General features: G+C 40.1%; 1 protein-coding gene across 1 annotated transcript; it reads left to right on the plus strand.

The window, feature by feature from the left end:
• The first annotated feature begins 3832 nt into the window (after nt 1–3832).
• On the plus strand, nt 3833–9049 carry LOC104433320 (phosphate transporter PHO1 homolog 1). The gene is made up of 14 exons (XM_010046009.3): nt 3833–4235; nt 4324–4624; nt 5103–5532; nt 5640–5688; nt 5810–5881; nt 6166–6295; nt 6765–6885; nt 6983–7232; nt 7334–7438; nt 7545–7589; nt 7678–7830; nt 7939–8217; nt 8472–8608; nt 8739–9049. The coding sequence occupies exons 1-14, from the start codon at nt 4005–4007 to the stop codon at nt 8827–8829; spliced, it is 2394 nt and encodes a 797-aa protein (XP_010044311.2). The 5' UTR covers nt 3833–4004; the 3' UTR covers nt 8830–9049.
• Nucleotides 9050–19183: the final 10134 nt, after the last annotated feature.

The raw sequence follows: 19183 nt of genomic DNA on the forward strand, positions 1-19183 counted from the left end.
CTGAAGAGATGGGACGCTGTGATATTCTAAGATGCAATGTTTATGACAAGATTAGAGTACTGTGTCGGCAGTTTTAGATGTTAAAGACGCATTGCATTGGTTAGGTTCGACCTTTTCTCTTCGATAGTCGCTTTATTCAAGTATAAATGATACTTTTATTCTTCTGATGCTCATGGCTGAAAACTAGGGATGGTAGATATATGTCGTGGTGGGGGACCCTCGAGATAATTTAAAATTGATATGTATCACCGTAGTGAAAAGTATAATATTTTGCGCATTAATCATATCTTATCAGAAAGTGGCGAAATTCTATCGTTCCATGCCCAAAAGTACGAATTTTTTTTTTTCCATACTAATAAATTGCAATAAATATTGTTAACTGTCAAAAAATCGTGGATAGAAAAATATGACCAATGACTGGGGTAACTTGTTCAAAATTAACTAGTACTTTTTCACATACCAATACTTTTATGAAGTTGCCAACTTATATATAGTTTGCAAATTACAAATTCTTGTACTAACTCGTCAACCTTTGATAGTGTAGCTTACATAAATTTCAAAAATTTACCAACTCTTATATGCAGCGACCTATCAACTTTTATCCAATTAAATTATCGACTAATATGAGGTTACTGGCTCCATTTGAGTTACTTATCAAGGTCTAAGTGTTGTTTTTTTAACATGATATCATGGTTGAAATTCAAATTCTTGTAACATGATCCCGATTAAGGAGTTGCGACTAATATGACCACAGAATCATGAAGAATTCGACAAGCTGCTGAACTAATCCTTTTCCGGGAGGAGAAAAGCATCCTTCCTTTTTTGGCGGGATTACAGTTTACAGACGTCCATCTCCTTTTATTCTTCATTGCGACGAGGATTCGGGCAAAAAAATTATACTTCGCACGTTGTCGATGTTTAACGAACGGTAAGACTAATCAAAAGGGAATCGTCTTTGTACGCATTCGCGTGAGACGAGCGACGTGGACCGCCACACGCGTGACGCAATCATATTTCCTTGCTTTTACTTAAAGTCAAATGAAGATAGAATAGCAGGCACGTGAGGAGGTCTGGTGACAAATTCATGTGTCTGACCCAGCAAGGAATGAGAGATGACAGAGATCATCATCATCGGATCGGTTGCGTAGCTGCGAGGGCGCAACCACGTAATGCGATCCGCATCGACCCCCAATTTCCATACGCAGCTTCCGATTGGCTCCCCATTATTCTTATTTGGTTTCCTATCCTTTCAATCGAGTCTTCCGAATTGTAAAAATTAGATTTCTCGTCTCATCTTTGCTTCGGAAATGAAATTGGTGTCATGTGCCAATGAAAATTAAAAGCAAAGTTAGGTATCGCGGGCGTGGTGTGCCGGGGCTATGAAGATGTCTAGATTCTCTTCCTGACGAGACACATTGTAAACATTGAGATGCCTCGCTTGCATTGTAAGATAACGTGTTGACCCTGATAGGCGAATTGATTCGGCATAGCGACTATGCTTTCATGTCTCCTACTCAAAGACCCGACCTTATCAATGTTTGCACATATCACCTGATGATGCTTTATCCATTTGATTGTAGTTCCGTCTCCCTCGCCATCTTATAAGAATGTCAAGAGTCGCATCTTGTCTGAGCTCTCTTGTTACGACGATCACTTTATGTCCTTGTCAATTTGCATATAGGTCTAGTAGATATACTGGAGAGGGTCCCACTCGATACTATCTATAAAGATCTGACCCAATCTACATATGTCGACTCCCGAAACGCGCACTCGAGCTCACCATTTACGGTGGGTCTTACTTTTGAACGACAATGCGAGCTCTTGTCCAATCTCCTGTGAGGTCTTCAAGATGTTACGCTTGAACTAAATTTGAAAAATGGAGAGTCTCGTCCCTTAAAGCGAAAAGTTCATTTGAGTTTTGTTAGAGTCAGTACGAGTCACGAACCCAATTAAACCCGACCTTGTTTTAGTGCCTGTTATCTAATTGGCAAAGAGACACCAATAAGAGGAGACGGCAAAAGAGAGAGACAGAGAGGAAAAGCAAAATGGCGTATCTTTGAGTCAGCCAACTTAAGCACGCTGTCATTTTTCCACAATGATAGTGCCGATGTTACGGTCCACATTCACATATACCCCACAGAGACACAGAGAGAGAGAGAAAGAGAGAGAGAGAGAGAGAGACAACGGCTACGGATTTGGGAATTTTTCTCGTCAGACAGTTTGTGGAAGCTTACATAGATAAAAATGCAATCATGTTGACAAGTGGAGTGTGAGAGAGTGGGGGGCTGTTTCACTCATATGGAATTTTAGAACTAGGAACCTCCTTTCCCTCCACCCTTCTTAATAATTGCTTCTTTTCTTCAAGCAGCCTAGGCATATTTCCATCTCTAAGCTCCAAGCTTATCCTAAAAGTGCACCACACCGTCTCCCCCAAGATTCTCTCCCCTCATTTGCTAATCTCCCCCCTCTTTAGGGATAATCCATTGGCCGAACACCCCGTTCCCCTAAAAAGTTAGGTGAATCGCACCATGTGCACAATTCCGATCCATTTATTCTTCCTCAGTGGAGGAATATGATCACGTCCTTAGCCATTGTTTATGGGGGCGAAACATAGTTAATCGCGAAAAAGAGGGTGGCATGAGGAAAGTGTGGGAGATAATCGGCAATTAAGCGAGATATTTAGTGCTCGTTATTAGTGCTGAACGTACCAGTGCCTCGGCTAGGATATTTGGAGGGAAAGATCATCGATGCCCACTTAGGAGGAATCATGATTATAACTATGAGATAAGGCATGTTAATGATGGTACTTGTGATTGGTTCAAAGTGCATACATATGCATAGATCTAACATAATGGAAAACAATTATAAAGTAGCCACCCTCCAATGAGCTCAGCTTGACCTCGATCCTTCTCTCCGGAAGTAATCACTTATAAGAACAGAAATACTCACTTAGGAAAATTATGCATCTAGAGAAAAGACCGTCAATTCATTTTACTAGCTTATGTATATAAGAATTACTCGTTCAGGGATAGAAATTTTATGTATGGAATGCGATCGAGTTTTCAACTTTCTAACTAGTGAAGTCATATCATATCTTTTTTTGAGAAGTGAAATCAAGTGCTTTTGATGGAACAGTCTGGGATCTGATTGCACTCGTTAAAAAGTTTACAATTTAATCGCATTCCGCTCGAATTTCGACGATAAATAAGATTATCCCGAAAACATGAATATTGTCCATCAAATGATGTAGCAATCCAATCCGATACGCCGGCATTTAAGTACATATCTTCCATGTCATTCCTTTTTGATATGCAAAAGGAATGGGGCTTTCTGGTTATCCTCAACTAGTGGAAAATCAGGCTGGTCTAATGGCAGGCAACCTTTGTGCATGGCGTGCCGATACATTGATTAAACCAAATGACCATCCTTCCCGCAAGCAACTTACTCCTCTTTATACACCCACTTTACCCCCCAAAAAACAAAGCCGCCCATCATTTCTGTGCTCTTTCTAAACTAAAAGAGGTCAATACGTAATCTGAGGATGGAAATTAAAAACTTTGCAACCTCTACATTACATGTTATATAATCTCCCTCCAAAGGGCCTTTCTTTAAATTCCCATAGTTTTCGCACGATCTTCATAGAATGCATACGCCGGCCAAGAAGCTTTTCGCGGAGGCGGCAGTCCGGTCAGTTTCCGGCGAATCGCGACTCTGAAAATCACCCCTCCTCCCCCTCCCGCCTTTCCCCTGTCAAGTGGGACGAATCATAGGATCGAATTAATGCTAGCCGAGGGGGTATTATATGAAGGAATGTGCCCACCAGGAATCAGTACTTGCTACAGCATCATCACACATCTTGAGCTCACTCTTTTTTCTTCATATAAATACATGATCATGAGCTTCGACTGAACCACTCAAGCAGCTCACTCCCAAAACAGGGCCTTAAGACAACATCTGTCTTTAGGAGCACATAAGAGAGGGAGAGAGAGAGAGAGAACAAAAAGATGGTGAAGTTCTCTAAGCAGTTTGAGGCTGAGCTTGTGCCTGAGTGGAAAGAGGCCTTTGTCGATTATTGGCAACTCAAGAAGGACCTCAAGAGAATCCATCTCCTTAACTCAGACACCCCTAAAACTGATAAGCACCACCACGACGGCTCTTCTCAGGGCAACTTCTTGTCCTCTCTCAGGAAGTTCTCTGTGCTGGGCCACAGGCACAGAGAAAATGGAGTCATTCATGTAAAATCCTGTCCACCATACAGTCTAATTATATGCCTGCGCATTAGCATGAACTCATTTGCCTGTTGTTTTTGGTGGTGACTTTTAGGTGCACAGAAAGCTCGCGTCTTCGGCTAGCATGAATGACGTCTACGAGACTGAGCTGCACGAGCAGTTGGCTGATTCGGAGGCTGCCAAGGAGTTCTTCGCATGCCTGGATTGCCAGCTCAATAAAGTGAACAAGTTCTACAGGACAAAGGAGGAGGAGTTCTTAGGCAGAGGAGAGGCACTGAAGAAGCAAATGGATGTACTGGTCGAGCTCAAGGCCACACTCAAGCAGCAGCAAAGCGATGGGGCTTCGAGCCAGGATTTCAAGGAGGATGTTTCCATTTCATCTCACAACTCCTGTGGTATCTAATCTTTAGCCTTTGGCTTTTTTAAGTCATAATACAACCTTGAAACAGGACTGGCTCTTCTTGGAAACCATTACTCTAGGCCATTGCGACTACTCCCATGCTCTGTTTTTCCTCATTAAAGAAACCAATTTCACTAACATCTAGGACAGATCAGTGACACTTTTCAAAATATACTTTTATGGCATGCTTGTGCTAAGTATGTTCGGCACAGTGGTGCATCCGTAAATATGATCACTATGTATTTCGTAGGGATTTATTGTAGATGATTGTAAATAATATCGGATTTTCTCTATGACTTTGAATAAAAAAAATGTGAAGGGGTGAAAAGAACAGCATTTTAGTAAATTTGGAAGGAGAAAAACATAGGGTTCAGGATCATGGCGCTTAGTTTTGACATCTTTTTGGGAAAGACAATTGTAAAGCAAGCTACAAGGAGATGATCGCTCAAGTTTTTGCTTTTATCTTGAAACAGAGGAGGACTCAGTTAAGGACAGAGCAGAACAAGAGCAGCAGCAGCAGCAGCAGCAGCAGCAGCAGGAAGCTAACACAGATGGCTCAGAGGCAAGCGAAATGCCATTCTCAGAGTTTCCAAAAGCAGAGGACATTGGGAATTCGAAGAGAATCAAAAGAGAGGACAGCAAACTGCAATCACTCTCAACTCGCTCTTTCAACTGCCAAGGAAAGAACTTGAAGATCAATATCCCTCTAACTACACCGACTCGTTCGTTTTCTGCCATCACTTACCTAGTTCGGGAAGACTTGATCAATCAGTCCTCTAAAAAGTGCAATTCAGATGGCGGCAAACTGAATATCAACAAAACAAAGTTACGCAGAGCAGAAAAGATGATTAGAGGAGCATTTGTGGAGCTTTACAAGGGTCTGGGCTACCTCGAAACTTACAGGTAACTGGATTTTTTTATTCATAGGAAAAAGATCACAAAAAGTTTATCGAATTGCCTGATTCAGAAGAGCATCTTTCGTGTTAACCAAGATGACCATTTACCATCAGGAACTTGAACATGCTGGCTTTTGTAAAGATCTTGAAGAAGTTTGACAAAGTAAGTGATGTTGGACCATACTTTTGAGTCTCTCTCTCCTGTCTAAACAAATCTCCCGATAACTTTATGTATAAAAGAAACAAGAAAAGTAAAATGGGTATTGGTTTCTTAATTGATTCAGGTGACCGGAAAGCAAGTTCTTCCAATTTACCTGAGAGTGGTGGAGAGCTCCTACTTTAACAGCTCAAACAAGGTAAACGTTTTCAAATCTTTTAGCAAATTATTTATCATCTACAATTTCTGAAACAGAACACACCCCATGAAAAACATATATTGGAGACCGCTTAAGATGATGGCCACAACATTACATGGAATATTTGCCGACAGGACAAAGTGGCCCATTCGTCCTAGATTTCATGGGTGTCGTGTGTGCATAACGAATGGCCTGCTTTGGATTCTGTCGTTTCAGCTCAGATTTTCCTGTCTAAACATGAAAGAAAAGAAAAGTTGTTTGCTGAAGAATCTGACAAATGACAGGTGATGAATTTGTGCGATGAAGTTGAGGAGCTATTTATCAAGCACTTTGCTGAGGAGGACCGTACAAAGGCCATGAAGTACCTGAAGCCTCGTCAGCGCAAAGACTCCCATGGCAAGACCTTTTTCATAGGTAACCCTCCTGATCTTTCTTTGCTAGAAAACTAATATGGTCCACCATAAACAATAGCTCCAAACTCGATAATTATTAAAATGACCTCTTTTTTCGGTAGTTAATGGAGATTTTTTTAGCTATCTCTTCTAAGAAAAAGCAGGAAATTGGGCCCCATCGGGCTAGTAGCAGTGGCACTGAGTGGTTCAGTCTTTTCTTTTTCCTGGTGGGATAGAAAGTGAAAGTGAGAGGCCCCATGCAACAACGTAGTAATAGTATCGAACCATTAAATGACGAAATCATTTAGAAATGCATCTGCTAGATAATGGGAGGTGATGAAACTTGGGGGAAAAAAGGTTAACCAATTTAATAGGTTCTGTCTATTAGTGACTTAAAACAAAAATTCAGCATATGCATGAATTTTAAGCTTCAATGGAATTGTAATTAACGACGGCAGAAACTAACTCAAGCATTACTCTGTCATAATCAGGGATATTTACCGGCTGTTTCATTGCGCTTTTGGCTGGATACATAATCATGGCTCACATGACTGGGATGTACAGACAGCAACATGACCCGGTCTACATGGAAACTGTCTATCCAGTTTTAAGGCAAGTGCATAATCGAATTTATGAGAACTCTAGAACTTTGTGATATCCCCATTTCAACTAAGAATGGTGAACTTATTTTTTGGTTTGCGCTTTGCAGCATGTTCAGCCTTTTGTTTCTGCACTTCTTCCTATACGGTTGCAATATTTTTGCATGGAAAAAAGTGAGGATAAATTACAGCTTCATCTTCGAGCTGGCCCCTACCAAGGAGCTTAAGTACAGAGACGTTTTCTTGATTTGTGCGTCATCGATGGCTGTCGTTCTAGGCGTTGTGTTTGCTCATCTGTCACTACAACAGAAAGGGTATTCCTCTGCTCAAGTTCAGGCGATCCCAGGACTGCTTTTACTGGTAATTCTCTTTTTTTCATGATAGCAAGAATGAAAATAATTACTCGTTTGGATTCAAATTCTTCAAACTGATCAGCATATTGCTTTTATTTGGTAACGCAGGCATTCCTACTTGCCCTCTTGTGCCCATTTAACATTCTCTACCATTCTAGCCGTTACCGTTTCCTTAGTGTGATGAGAAACATAATTCTGTCCCCTCTTTACAAGGTACTAAATTTTCCTGCTTCTGATTATAAAACCTAAGATTTTGAGCCCAGATTTGTAGGGAAAAAGCATGTGATTCTTAGTGGTTCCATCTTATGACCTAATGCAGGTTGTCATGCTGGACTTTTTCATGGCTGACCAACTGTGTAGTCAGGTAAGGCTTTAGGACTCGACCCATCATCAGGAATCTGGTTCCCTGATGAAAAATTTGTTCTGAAGCGTAATTTGTGAATCAATGACAGGTTCCTTTGCTCAGAAACCTAGAATACGTAGCATGTTACTACATAAGCGGCAGCTTCAGGACTCAAAACTACCACTATTGCATGAGTTCTAAGAACTACCGGGACCTGGCATACGCGGTGTCCTTCCTCCCCTACTATTGGAGAGCAATGCAGGTCTGTTTGATCACTGTGCTTCCATGGTTGATATGAATTGCATATTAGTGCTGTGATTCTCGTATTTGGAAGGGATCTGATCAAATACTGAAAACATTTGTTTCGCAGTGTGCTCGCCGATGGTTTGATGAAGGTCAGATGAGCCATCTTGTGAATCTAGGGAAATATGTGTCGGCAATGTTTGCAGCTGGGGCTAAAGTTGCATACGAGAAAGAAAAAAGCACTGGGTGGCTGTGTCTTTTTGTGATCATTTCGAGTTCCGCAACTGTGTACCAACTATACTGGGACTTTGTAAAGGATTGGGGTTTGCTCCAAATGAATTCCAAGAACCCGTGGTTGAGGAACGAGTTAATGCTACGCCGAAAAACCTTATACTACGTCTCCATGGTATATATACACATGCTTTCCCAAGAGAATAGCAGAAATTATAAAATGTCAACTAAAATTTTGGATTGATAATGTGAGAAAAAGGCTCTTTTTCCCAAATCAGGGGAAAAACAAATCCTTGTTTAACATGACAAGAGAGATTTTTCCAAACACCAACTACGATTATGGCAGTTACTGGGTTCTTTGATTGAAACAGTGGTATGATCTTTGATTTCAACATCATGTTGTGACAAAAGTTATGGTATGTCATGCAGGGTCTGAACCTCATTCTCAGGCTTGCTTGGTTGCAAACGGTTCTTCACTACAATTTTCAGCATGTTGATTCCCAGGTGACGGGGCTATTTTTGGCAGCCCTTGAAGTTACCAGGAGAGGACTTTGGAATTTCTACAGGTAACTTTGGTTCCACATGTAATTCTCAGTCGTATGCATTCTAATAATTTGCCGAATATGCAAGTAGATAAGAATGGTTCCATTACAAATTGCAACATCCGATAGATGAATTTTTCCCACTTGTATGCAGATTGGAGAATGAGCATTTGAACAACGCAGGAAAATTCAGAGCAGTGAAGATAGTGCCACTTCCCTTTCATGAAGTGGATGAGGAAGATTGATGCCAATTTTAGCTACAATCGCTTAGAGAATTCGATTCTTTGCGAAATGCACGGTGGAAGAAACCTCTCCCACAAATTCCTCGAGTCTTTAATGTCTTTTTCGACAAACTGATGTCACACGTTATCAGAATCTTCTCATTGTTCGGCGGCATACGTAGATAATTTCCATAACTTGTACACAGAATTTTTCTTTCAACAAAGATAAACAAATTAATGCCCAGTTGTTATGTTCGCTCATTGGTTGCCGCACGACTTGCCATAGACATCGGATTCGCCGTCTGTTTGCCTCAGAATCTGAAACGTTCCTCCCGACAACGAACTATCGATGACATTCATTCCTCATCGGCAACCTTTTTAACATTTGATTGAAGTCCCTTTTCGCAAGTAGCAGCAAAACAAAACATGTACGCATTCTCGATCAGCCTGCTGTACCATTCATAGTAGCAATGAGAAAGGACACTAAATACAAGTTCCAAGAATGCAAACAGCCAGTTCTCATATGGATATTTTCTCTAAGCTCGGGATGAGGAGCCTGTGGGCTCGGTTATCCCCTGCGACGACGCCAATGACGACGCCCGCGATGATCACCAGAGTAATCCCCATGACGACGATGTTGGCTATGTCCTCCATGCGCTCGGATTCATCGAGTGCGTCCATTAGGAATGACTGAACAGAGAGAGCTGATGAGAAAGTGGGCGGGCGGGGAGGTGAAAACAAGAAACAGAGGCTCGCTTCTCTTCCCTATGCCTTCGGAAATGCGAGGAAAGGGAATAGCTCCGTCCCTCGGCCTACGTCGCTTGAAGCAGTTTCATCAAGATCAGATAGCGGAGGTTGGAAAGACAGCCAATCCGAGTTCCAGACCTCTCATGAAGACCAGACCCCGAACAACAACTAGTCGTTCCACGGACACTCGCATGGCTTTTCTTGGCAGGTTTCGGTTAGTATGTACGATCCCAGAACTGACGATGGTTTGAACGACCGAAACGTCCGTGGGCTTTGACGACCTTCTGCACGGACGAACGATCCCGGTCCGTGTCGATAAACCTTCGAGCTCTGTTCCGTTTTGGGCCCCCGTATCGAGCTCGAACTCCCGAAACAAGAAACCAGAACTTGCGGAGGCCATACCATCAAATGGCTCGAGCAACATCGTTGGGCTTTCGAGCATGGACGGCGTCGACAACGTACCAAAAACCATATCGAGCAACGCGCGTTCAACATTAAATTTTTTCGGGAAGAGAAGAGCACGCGTTTAGCTCGACCCGGATTCTCACTTTCTTCACCGAAACCTAATAATAAGCTAAAAAAAGAAAACATTTTCTGGTGCTATATTTCTTAAGCCGTCAATAAATTGCCGCCGTCATTGTAATTTGTAACGCGGCCTTCTTAATCACAAAGTTATATCTATGCAAAGCCAGGCCGGTCACATCCCATCCAACGAGACCTCACCAACCCCTAGGCCCTAACTAGGCAAATTCTTCCAAAATAAGCAGAAAAAATCTCACCTAAGATAATCAATTCGCGCCCCTAATTTTCAATTCCCATACTCCTACCATCGTGTGGCACTAAACCTTCCATCCCGAAAGTCAACCATCGCGAACGCGACATGACGAAAATGATGGACACATCTAATGGGATAACGCCAGTTGCTAACTTGCTACCCATCGATTGCGTCCCTGCGTTTTTCACACCGTGGCGACGGCGCTACGTGCCGTTCAGCAGCCTGGCCAGAGACGTTCACGTTCGTCACGTTCGTTTTCAAGTATCGTGTTCAATTTCATCGTCTTTACCACGCACGAAACGGGTGACGTTCCCGGGGGCCAGAGCGCAATGATGGAACGTCTATCGCTGTCATACCCAGTCGAATTGACAACCACGTTTGGCGCGAGCACGAAAGTAGATGAGCCACTTTGACAACGTTTTCCACGAAAGGAACCCCACAAACCAAAAACGCCCCCCTCGTTCTTAGATTGGGTTCTTTTTAAAGTTATGTAACTCTTCTCCATTTGCCGTAGTCGGTACGATTATGGTTTCTTGTGGCTGATAATTATTCGTACGCTAGTGCAGGTATCGCCTAACCCTGATCTAGCACTTGGATCTCTGTTCTTCCGGTCTCGATCCGGAACAAGGCCAACCGCTAGCATGGATGGTTTAATTATTTGGTCAATGGGTTACCATTGATATCATAATGTTTAATGTGGAGATGCAAGAATGATCAGTGTTAAAAAACGTCTCACACCGGAGAATCGTTAATATATCTTGTTAGCTCATACATTGCCCAGCTCAAGCTCGGAAACCGATGGTTGGTTGACTAGTGCTTCACCCTTAATTTTAGGAAAGGAATCTTGTGACCATATTGCGAGGAGAAAAGTTTATAAAGAGTCTATAAATTCCATTGGTAATTGATATAAGATATTTTATTAACACAAAAAAGAAAAATATCACTTAAGCAATTTTTTCCCAATTTTCTAAAAGATAATTTCTGGGTAATTATTGTACTTATGTACACAAAAAAATCAAGTTGTCACATGGATTCCTACATGACTAATGCAAAATTGTAGTCACCAACATGATGCATTGTTGATGACCATGATGATCAATATTAAATTTAGCAATCAGCACTAGCGTACATAGGTAACGCACTTTGATGATTACTTATAAAAACGAATGGTTAACGATAATCGACCGAGGTATCAGTGAATAAGAAGGAGCAAACCATCAAGGTCTTTGAATGGATAGAGAGCATCAAGGGGTTGCAAATCCAAGGTTATTAGGGATAAAGAAATTGAGATCATGAAGCAATCGAGGTTCGTTTTTATGAGAAAAACCACTCATGAACAAGATTGGAAGATCACGAGGGCATGGGCGCAAGACTTTCGGAATTGAAGAAATATGGATGCAATAGCAAGAAACGCTTGAGATGAATGCAAGTGCTGGAAACCATTCAAGAACAGTTACCAGACCGCTACTATAGATACCACCAGCTGTCTATTGAGTACTCCCGCACAAATCAAATGAATTTATTATCTTTTAAGTTATTTTTACTTTTTTTGTACTGTACTTTCATTTTACAAATTCGTGTTGTTGATTAAATTCTGATATGTTTCTTAGCTATAGTTTCTAGATCAACGTTGTCAATTAAATTTCAACATGTATCTTTATCTTAGCGTGTTCAAGCTTTGTTGTCAATTAAATATCAACAAAGTTTGTTTACATTTGGTTCGTTTGTAATACTCATATTTCTCAAGCCTCGTTGTTGATTAAATTTTGTTACGATTTGTGTTCATACAGTCTCGTTCAAATCCAAATTTGTATCCTTATTTGCCTGTATATTTCAATTTGGAGTTGGCACAAAACCTATCTCTTCTAACAAAAATCAAAAATGACTTTCGATGAAAGATATTTATCACGAGAGAAATTCCAGCAAAACAATACTTTTGAGTATAGCACTGAGTTCTTGTCCTTTACATTATGGTGGTATAAAGGTAGACTTGAATCTCTTCAAGAAACAACCAAGAACGACTCAAAAGTTCTCGAGTTGCCAATTTTGTCAACCGTGGAAGTTTTTCATTGGAGAAATTCGGATGCGACATTGTCAAAGTTGTTACATTGGGATGGTTATACATTATCAGCTTCGTGGACCGTCGGCATGTTAAGGTATTAGGTGAGAGGGGTGACGGAAGGTGGGGCTGAAATTGGAGAGAAAAAATAATTTGCAAATTGACAAAATAAGGGCCTGGTGCCTTAAGAAAAGAACCCCAACTTTAACCCCTATCCCAATTTTATCCTAATTTTTTTTATTATTATCTCATTAAAAATACACATAACTTTTACTTGAGTCCCATATCTACCTCGTTAGCCCTTTGTCCAAAATTGCTTTAGTGATCCTACGTGGCATTTCCACATTTTTGTTCTAATTTTTCCCCACATTTCATATTCACATAAATGTCTTTTGGAGATGAATTTACACGTCAACCCAAATGACGTCTTCTTGAATCTGAAATTTGGGTAAAAAATTAAAACAATTTTGATTAGCTTTCCTCAATTGCTCTTACTTTTAAAGAGTCTTTCTTCCATCTTACTCAAAATTCTTCGATTTTGCACTCAGTGTTCAATCTCTTGTAATTGGGACTCTTCTATCTCTCACGGTTGGAGAGCTTGTGCTCGAGAGCTTGCGCCTAGGACACCCAGCTCGAGACGCTTGAACAACTCGTGTTCGAGAATTTTCATCTCTTGATTGTCAATGAGAAATTTTGGGTAGAGAATTAGTGATGGTTGATTTGGGACTTGAATAAAAAGTTTGCGATTTTGAGACAAAAAAAAGTGTATGCTAGAATTATGACTGGATCTAAATTGGAAGTTCTTTATGGAACAAAACGAAATTATGGTAGAATTGAGATTAGAGCTAAAGTTCATGATCTTTTAAGGTATTAGTCACAAATCATGGGATTATAATGTGATTGATAAGTGTCTATTCTCTTTCCTCCTTGTTTTACTAATCTTGGATCGATGTCCAAATCGCATCAGCATATACGTCACACATAATAAACGCGTCATATCAAACTAAACTCAACCCACAAAGTCGTTCCGTCCTCCTCATTTGAATACAAAGGATCGAGCTGACCTAACAAGTATTAATATAATCTGCGTTGACCTTAATCGTTAGCCGACTGATCGTTTTCGATTCTTAAAAATAACATCGAATTAAAGTTATTGAGGATCGTACCATTATTTGTACGCGCACATTTGTGCATAAAGAGAAGAGAAAGGACAGAAGGGAGAAGTGTTGAAATTGTCAGAAGTCTTCCTCCACGGAGCCCCCCGCGGCCGGCAAGGTCGCCGCCATGAGGACCACACGACCGCGGCTTAGGACAAGGACTTTGGTAGTTATCTTCCCCGCACAAAAGAGACGCTCGATTTCGTGTTTGACCGGTTCGTTTTTGTATTAGGATCCGCGTTCTTCTTATCGATTTGCTCAAATTGACCCCCATTTTCGTTTTCATTGCGAGTGCTTATTTGGTCATTTTTTGACATGTCCCAATCTCGTCTTCTCCATAGCACGAGCCAAGAAGGTTGGTCAAGAAAGAGAAAAAAGAATCTTAGATGCGTTTGGTGCACGTGACCCGAACGAGGCTATCCAATACTTGTGCAATAGCATCTAGACCCTTGTGGTCCACTTGGCCCGTTCAAGTATGAATGTGCATCGCATGTCCCTCTTGGAAACATCTAATTCAGTTCCATTGAATGTGAGTTGCATGTCCCTATTGGAAACATCTAAATCAATTCCATTGTTGCAAATGTTATCGTCTCTCTCTCTCTCTCTATGACATGGCCTGATTGGCCTCCACTTTAGGTTGAAAATTACCTACCCTAATTGAGATGGTGGTGCCAACAACATTTGCGGCAATGTTAAATAACATCATAGTGAAAATGATGACTAAGACTGTGATTCGAATATGATTTCTTTTCTTTTTTAAGAGAGAAAGAGAATGAAATAGGTTGGAGGTAAATTTTTTTAATTAAATATAATTACATTAAAAGTTATGAAACTTGTTATAAAAATGCAATTATGTTCTAAAATTCATGAAAAGTATAATCGGGTCCTAAAACTTATCAAATTTGTGAAATTGACTCATTTTGTTAACTCCGTCCAACTTCATTGATGAAAAATGTTGACATGACTCTTTTAATGATATTATATATTCTACGTGGCTAAAACAAAAAGCATAAAGTTAAAACAACATCGTTTTGGTCCAAATTTGATTTTTCATGCAATTTTTATTTAAATTTCATTTTAAAAGCTATTTAAAAAAAAATGAGAAAACATCGCCAACCATCCCCACCCTTGTGGGCCTTCTCGATGAAGGTGGGGCGGCAAGGGTGACGGCTGTGCAATCCCTCGCCCCTTTAGGGCGCGTATGATAACCATTATGTTTGAAAAGGTTTAGAATAGAAATAAATTTTTCTATTTCTATGACAACCATTAAGCAAAAATAACCGTTTGATAACGACATTAAATTTCTACTCTAAAAATAAAAATTCGTTTAATAACAGCATAAAATTTCTTTCTTTTGAACGGCGGCAAACCGCCGGATAGTGATGACGGATGGTGGCGGATCGACGGATGGCGCCGGCCACCTGGCCGGCGGTGGGCGGCAGCCCGTGACTAGCGATCGGTGGCGATCAGCGACCATCGGCGATGGGTGCGGCGATCGGTGGCAATGATCGACGACGCAAACGGCGGCGGCGGGCGGCGGCGACCGATGGACGGTGGTCGGCAACAACATATGAAGGATCGGTTGACGAATGATAATAAAAATTTTATTTCTCATTTTTGTTCCAGAAATAGAGAAGTAGAAAATTTATATTTCGATTTTTATTCCAAATCTATTTCGAAGTAGAAAAACGGAATAAGTTTATCAAACAGATTTTTATTCCGAAATAGATCCGGAATAGAAAAATTGTTTCGGGAATGTAAATAGACAGTTGTCATGCACCTCCTTAGTTTCTCGACTCTTTTTATTATTTTAAATTTAGCTTATTTTTATTATTAAATAAGATTTGTTTTGAAAATCAAATTTAGCACTGGGAAAAAAAATATTAATAAGAAAATAAGAAAATAAATATTATTAAAAATTATTTTCGTTGATACCAACTATGCTGCTATGCAAGATAATTGGCATTCATGTTAGCGATTTTCAGCCAAATTAATCGAATTGAGTCAATTGGCAAAATGCAAAAATATTTAGGATTCAATTGGTACAATTAAAATATTTAAAATCGAATTTGTAAAAATATGATAGGTTTGAAACTTTTTAGACTATTTTTTTCAAAAGTGGGGTCAACCATTAGAGTCTCTTATATCACTTAATGTATTGAATATATAATCTGATTTTAGTACATTCAATGCTATTCCGGCTAACAATGTTTCAACATCCACACCTATCAAACCCAACTGATCACAACATCTAACATTATTAATAACCTTCAACCTGTGCCGTAGGTTGCCACGGTTTCAATAATCAATTGCACTTGTATAATCATTTAGGTTGAGACACCTTCACCGAGACATATCAAAAGCCTTTTTCAATTGGGAGGATTACTTGAAGCAAAGCTGGATTAGCTCCACAAGAAATGCATCCACCATCATAACATCTACTCAGACTGATTGTTTAATATAAATTTCAATTCCATTCAAAATCAACATGAGCGAATCAGTACGGTTGATTTGAGCGGTAACATTTTCCAAATCAAACCTATATTTTTTATATCTATTTTTTTATCATTTGCAAGGCACCGACATATTGACCCGGCTAAAACATCTATCCGTGACACCGTTCGCTTGTCTAGTCTAGACCTAGAGCAATGAATATGCGTGACCCAAAAGTAAATAATATCGCATCTTTCTCGATGATGCAAGGGAAGAGATGATCAGTTTCCTCATTTCCACAAGTTGGGTTATTTTTTTTATTTTTTTTTTGGGGGGTGGTTGGTGTTATCTCTCTGGCCCAAAATGATGATGAGAACAGAATATTCTAACATCATCATCCGGAAGTATTCTTTTTTTTTTTCTTTTGTCCGAACGTAAGATATACTTTGGAATATTTCCCAATAGAATATAAAATAATCCCCTCTCGGCATTAAAAGACAAGTAATGCCAAAACAGGGGAGGCCGAGTGACTCCGATCATGCCCATGCAAAAAATACGAATCCGCGCACGTCACGAAGCACTCGCCCCTCCCCTTAATTAATGGCTTAGGCCCACTTAATCACTGATTGGATCTCGAGGGAGGATTATCTTCCTATTACGTCATATGAAGGGCTTGGATTCGCTTGAAGTACGCGACCTTTTTTCAAGGCTAGCTTTTTTCGTGGGGAGGGTCGAATCTAATGTGCGTTTTGCGGGTTGGTCGCTGGGAAAACACCCAAAAAGTTTGACGTCGATCGAGGGAAAATGGCGGACCGGCTCGTGGTATGTGCGAAGAGGTAAGGCTAACGTGGGACAGTCAGGTGATTCCTCCTCTTCTTCTTCGTCATCCTCGTCATTGTCGTGGTGGTGGATGTTTACTGAAGTAAGTCAAGATCAGCGATTGGGTGGTATTGCACTGATTCAAGATTTAGGTAGCGATTATTAAATTATTTCTTTTGTGAGTAGCCAACAAAAGGGTAATTGTCGAAAAGTCCCGAATCTATTATACAGCAATCAATTTAATCACAAATTTTACAATTTTGACCGATTCAGTTCTAACTTTTTGACAATTTATCAATTTAGTCATTTTAACTTATTTTGATTGAAAATTGTTGGCATGGCTATCGATACTAATGCGAATGATTTTTGAACAAATATGATTTCAAAGAACATTTGACTTAGAGAAGAACCCATGACTTGAAAAATTTTAAGTTTCTTGTTTGTTTTAATTCTTTAATTTGGATGTTATGCCTCTCAAAATAGTCTATTTTAATAAGATGTGGTTAGAACTACTCGTATTAGAGAATCATCGCCCGGCGGTTGATTAGTGATTCCATATAGTGTGCTGAATATCAGTATAATTGGTGGCTGGTCCTTAAATTAAATTTTTTGGATTGTTAATCATGACGATAATGATGATGATGATCAGCTAATTAGTGTAGGTGGAGAAATTAGATAGCAACCGCATGAACTCATCGACTTGAAGTGACCCACAAATGATGGAGGAGAAATTTTAATTAATTTCGTGAGACATGTATGCTCCCCCCCTCCCCCTTTTTCTTTTTTTTTTTTGGATCCGAAATTCGATATTGCGAAGTTGATTTATGACCCGATTGCTCTATTGCCGGCTATTGACCGTCTTTCCGTGGACTTTGTCCGCTCCCCTCCTTCGGCCATCTCTCTGACACGTTCAGCATCTCGCGGTACGACACGTGGATTCGCTAAGGACGCGGTCGTGTGGGATGCTCGTTCTTGTCGGGTTCGCCAACGTTGGCGGGTATATTCTTTTTCTCCAGCGTGGATTTTACGGCTCTTGATCACGACGTCTCTATTTTATCATATTTTGTCGATTTTGATGAACTTTTTTTTTTTAAAATTATATTTCGTCAATTCTGGTGAACTCTTTTTTCCTCCTGCTTTCCGTAGAATAGGCGATCGAGACGGTTCCAACGGTTAGCTGATCTCTTCGCGTCGGCAAGAATTCTTTCTCTAGCAGGTCAGTAAAATCTATTCTTCTAAAATTGCCTTGAATAAATGTGCAGGCATGGTATGGTGATTCAAGAGTTTATATTTTTCTTCGGTGCAACCCCTTCTTTTTTTTTTTTTTTATTTTTTATTTTAGAATGACGAGTTCCTTTCATAACAAGTGACTTGCAAAGAAATATGTAATAAAGATCACGAAACTTCAATATTAATTTTGTAACTAATGCATTTTGGCTGGATTCCGAACAATTTTTCTACAAATTGTTCACATGGTGGATAAGAGGCCAATTTTCAAGATGCCACGTCAATGCAATGTCGACAGTCCGTCCTTCCCTTGTCGCACCTTGGATCCCTAAAAATTTGGTCGAATTCCAGCCAACATGCATTAATTGTAAAACGATGAGAGTTTGGTGATTAGGGTACTTAGTCAAAGGTCCTAGAATCGGTTTTCAGCAATTTATTTGCGAATTTCACTACACTTTAACTGACTGCAAGAAAAATTTAGCCATTCTTGTCTCTCTCTCTCCCTCACCCTAGAAATCAATCCTAGAACCCTGGACTAAGTGCCCTAACCACCAAACCCCTCTGCCGACAAGCCATATGCCCGTCAACTTAATTTTTTTTTATATTTTATTTTTTTACCTCACAAAGAATCGAAGGAAAATATGACCACTTGTAGAGCCTAACACACGCTAGGCTCGAAACGCTCAGGCCACCTTTAGGATCGCGGAATCACGATTATGAGATGATAATCCTAAGTGATCTTTAAATTGCCGCGTGTGGTCCTCTTGAATTTTTCCTAACCTTGACAACAACTAACGCGTAATCAGTAAAGGTACATTACTTTCTAGACGTTGCATGCACGCTGTTTTGTTTCGTCTTCTCATCGTGGTCAAAGTCTTTATTTCTAGCAGGTTTATTGATTGATCATGAAAATTTCAATTCTTAAGTTTCCAAAAAACAAAAAAAAAAAAAAAAAATTAAGCGAAAAGGCTCTTGGAAAAAAAAGGACGCGTTCGTGTCTATATGAATCCAAAGTGACTTTGACCTCGATTAGGAAAAGTCCGTCAGAACTTCCGCTACGCGGATAGACCACAACCAGAAAGTTTTGAGGTTGAAAATTCCTTTATATATAAATAAAATCACATGGACAAAACTTTCAATTAATAAATGGATTGACTTTCA

This window comes from Eucalyptus grandis, chromosome 2, assembly GCF_016545825.1.
Source record: "Eucalyptus grandis isolate ANBG69807.140 chromosome 2, ASM1654582v1, whole genome shotgun sequence".
Classification (NCBI taxonomy): domain Eukaryota; kingdom Viridiplantae; phylum Streptophyta; class Magnoliopsida; order Myrtales; family Myrtaceae; genus Eucalyptus; species Eucalyptus grandis.